General features: G+C 34.2%; 1 protein-coding gene across 1 annotated transcript; it reads right to left on the reverse strand.

The window, feature by feature from the left end:
- Positions 1–464: 464 nt before the first annotated feature.
- LOC111682932 (angiotensin-converting enzyme) lies at positions 465–3,995 on the reverse strand. The gene is made up of 7 exons (XM_023444933.2): positions 3,662–3,995; positions 2,967–3,545; positions 1,885–2,043; positions 1,578–1,818; positions 937–1,521; positions 639–882; positions 465–567 (listed from the first exon to the last, which is right to left on the reverse strand). The coding sequence occupies exons 1-7, from the start codon at positions 3,908–3,910 to the stop codon at positions 465–467; spliced, it is 2,160 nt and encodes a 719-aa protein (XP_023300701.2). The 5' UTR covers positions 3,911–3,995.
- Positions 3,996–4,255: the final 260 nt, after the last annotated feature.

Raw genomic sequence — 4,255 nt, forward strand, 5'->3', positions numbered from 1 at the left:
TAGACTAGACTATAGACTAGACTATAGACTAGACTATAGACTAGACTATAGACTAGACTATAGACTAGACTATAGACTAGACTATGGACTAGACTATAAACTAGACTACAGACTAGACTATAGACTAGACTATATTAAAATTTGTTACAAATACTTTTCCAAACTTAAATTCCTCCTCCGCCACGTAGTATTTGCATTTTATTAGCCACCAGCTAAACCAATGTTTTATAAATTATAGCGAGAAATAAGTCTAGCAAAAGCTAAATACTTGAAACTAAATTTTCTTGGAATGTTTTAAACGTAACATGTACATATAAATTTCCTATAAACTTGCAACAAGTGGCTAATAAGTTTATGTCTCTTACAGGAAATACAATGACAGTTAAGTACAACATAATTTCATTCAATTAATAAATTACTGTTAAATAATTTAATTTGTCTCATAAATTAGTGTTAAATGGTACTCACTTTATGTAGGGTATATTAGCGGGTACATGATATTTTGCACCAGGATCGAAATCTTTTTCGGAACGCAAAACCGGAGGTTTAATGCCGCTATATTTTTCTCTGTAAGTGTTAAAGAGAATGATTTAGTACAGATTTTTATGGTTAATGATGAGAACTGTTCTCATTTTCACCTTAAATTCCAATAATGACAATTCATACGATGTTTGTTCGCCGCTCCACTAAACACATCATAGCGCCAATTGTCCAGAGACAAGGCAAAGGGCAAAAATGCGACTTTATCTATGGCCATGGTAAAGAGATAATTAATGTCATAACTACTCTCATCCACGGAGCGTTGAAGTAAACCCAAAGTTTGGAAATGTTTAGGAGTGGCCACAGATAAACCTATAGCATCACCGATAGCTTGGTGGAAAGCTGGAAAGAAACATTTTAATAAAATTACCATTCCAACTACCAAATCCTACTTACCAGGATTTGCTCCATTTCTAAAGACCTTGGGCAGATGCCTATATTGCAAAAAGTACTGGATATGAGCCATTTCATGATGTACACTAATCAAACTTTTTTGATTTATATCTGTACACAATTTCACCCGGAAATCATGTCTATTACAAAAGTCCCAAGCCGAGGGTTCACAAAGAATTCTGCGGTTTATAGGTTGTTCTATAATAGAATTTTGATAAAATTCTGGTCCCACAGCCGACATATTGATGGAAGTGAAAAACTCTTCAGCCAATTGAAACATTAATAATGGAGTATAACCTTGCTCCAGCATACGAGGTGTCACATCTATCAACTTTTTACCCGGATAAGGTATAACAATATCCAAAACATTCGACCACGATTGAGCATACATATTACCCAATATGTGTGAGGGTATGGGAGCTATACGATTAACTCTTTCGGGTCCATAGTATTCACGTAAACGACGACGTACATAGGCATGTAAAGCCTCATACAGAGGCCTAATTTGTTCCCAAACTATATCGACATCTTGACGGAAATTACCCGATTCATAAGCTAAATACCAATATTCACCGCCATTAGTAACATCTTTAAAAAAAAATCAAAATTAGAACCAATTCTAAATCCAAAAATGTTCCTCTTACTATTGGAAAAAGCCACTTCATTCATTACATCCACCAACTGCTCATAACCATCTCTCATTTCTCTGCCCGCCTTGCGGTGATATTCCACCCAAGTGTGTTGCAATTCATCCCAGTCTCTGGACTTGGACATGATTTCCTTAAGATCGGGTATATAACGTAAATTGCAAAGGAAAGGTTGCTGGTAAGCACAAATACTGGCACCATTGTAAATATACAACATTTCATTGATCAGGCGATTGTACTAAAAGATAAGAAATCGTTATTAATAGGAATACTTTAGTAGACATTTAATTAGCAAATGACTTACTCTATCTAAGGATTCCAGCGGCAAAGCATTTGGCCCCACTTCTGATTGCAGCATAAGTTGACGATATAGTCTGCGATCGAATATTAGTTCTTTGTTAATAAGTCGTGATTGTTGGGCTACCAGCCGTTGAAATTCCACATAACGTTGTTGGGCATTGAGCTAAAAGTGAGAGAAGATTAAGGACGTCATTCATATCTGAACAAGAAGTTAACTAGAACTGAACTAGAACTGAACTAGAACTGAACTAGAACTGAACTAGAACTGAACTAGAACTGAACTAGAACTGAACTAGAACTGAACTAGAACTGAACTAGAACTGAACTAGAACTGAACTAGAACTGAACTAGAACTGAACTAGAACTGAACTAGAACTGAACTAGAACTGAACTAGAACTGAACTAGAACTGAACTAGAACTGAACTAGAACTGAATTAGAACTGAACTAGAACTAAACTAGTTAAAACATTTTCAAATTGATAAAGGAGATTCTTTTTTGATCATCCATGCTTTTCTTTAGTTTACTGCCACCTGTATCATACAAGGTCAATGTTTTTTCCAAGTCTTTACTATAAAAAACCTATAATCTTTTGCAAACTAAATTGACATTGTTGCGATCATATAATAGTTAAGACAAACTTTTAACATCAACATCCATTACATCTGTTTAAACAACAACCCCCTAAAATTAAATCTAACCTTCAGACTTGGGAACTTGAGAGAAAAAGTAACAAATCAAAGACAACATACGAATACATGTGACTTTTCGAAATAATTATGGGAATAATTTCAAATAAACAAAAATAAAACTTAAATTGATCTCTAGACATGCAAACGGAAAGACCGACAAACAAAGAGATAAACAAAAAATAATACTAAATGAATCATTTACTTGAAACTTTTACTTGTCTTTCTTTACAATCTAAAAACAATAAATTATATTTTAAACAAATTATTTATGATTAATATGAAATTGTAATTGAAAATTGTTCTAAACCCCACCCTCTATAACACGAGTGCAGCATCATTAATTAATGCGCTTTATCTAATTATATATTACAAAAGTTTCTTCCTAGATTACTCACCGCTTCTGTTTGTGTAAAATCATTAACATTTGTCTCAAAATTCCACTGTGCCGCTACATTGGCGGTACATTCTTGAGCACCCTTTTGATCGGTTTCCACCAATAAATTGCGCAATTTCTCCAATTCTATTTGATAACGACGATCCTGTTGAAAACGTTGACGTTCTCCGTAACGTTGATTCAAATTGAAACGATCTTGATTGCCATCGAAGGGATTTTGAAAACGATTACGATCATCGGGAAAGAAATTATTAGGATTATAAGTGGTAGAATCAAAATTATTGGTTGGTGGTATGGGAGTACCATCATTTAGTATGTTATTGGGATAATTATATAGATTGCTATTAATGAGGGGCGGTTGAGGTTGTGGTCTTTGCTGCGGCAATTGTGGTTGTTGTGGATGATTGTAATTGTTGCCGTAACGATCACTATAAGTGTTTTGATTAAGTTGTTGTTGATTGTGATTATTGTAGAGATTTTTATCACTAAATGGAGAATCTAAACCGAAGCTATTATTGTATTGTTGATAAGGTAGTGATCGAAGACCATAGCGCATGCGTTCATCGTAAGTTTGACCATTCTAGGAAATATTAAAGGATATATCTTAAAATTGTAATTCTTCTGAAATTTTTAAACAAATACAAACTCAAAACTGAGTTTACTTAGACCTACACATATTCCAATCGAATAACTTACCCTAAAATCATCTGAACCATCATCTGAATTTTGGTCATCAGAATAAGGCGGACCAAATCTCTGGGCTCTATCCGAATCAGCTAGAGCTTGAGGTTGTGTTGTCACTGTGTATGCATTGTAGAAACCATTTGGCTGTGTATTCGTTAGAGGTGGCAAATCGAGTTGAGCTTTGGCCTGAGCTTCTGATCTCACCGGATTGTAGAGGCACCACAATACGCACAGTAATGTTTTCAAATGTTTATGAAACATTTTGTCAGGTTTGATTTATATAGTTTTTTAACTTTATACTCTTTTTAAATTTAATTTACTTATCTCTAACGAAGGTGGTAGTTTTATTAAGCTATTCTAGCTTAAACAAATATTTAAAAATTAAGAAAACTAGAACAGAACTAGAACAGAACTAAAACAGAACTAGAACAGATCTGGAACAGAACTAGAACAGAACTAGAACAGAACTAGAACAGAACTAGAACAGAACTAGAACAAAACTAGAACAGAACGAGAATAGAACTAGAACAGAACTAGAACAGAACTAGAACAGAACTAGAACAGAACTAGAACAGAACTAGAACAGAACTAGAACAGAACTAGAAC

This window comes from Lucilia cuprina, chromosome 2 (genome assembly GCF_022045245.1).
Source record: "Lucilia cuprina isolate Lc7/37 chromosome 2, ASM2204524v1, whole genome shotgun sequence".
Classification (NCBI taxonomy): Eukaryota; Metazoa; Arthropoda; class Insecta; order Diptera; family Calliphoridae; genus Lucilia; species Lucilia cuprina.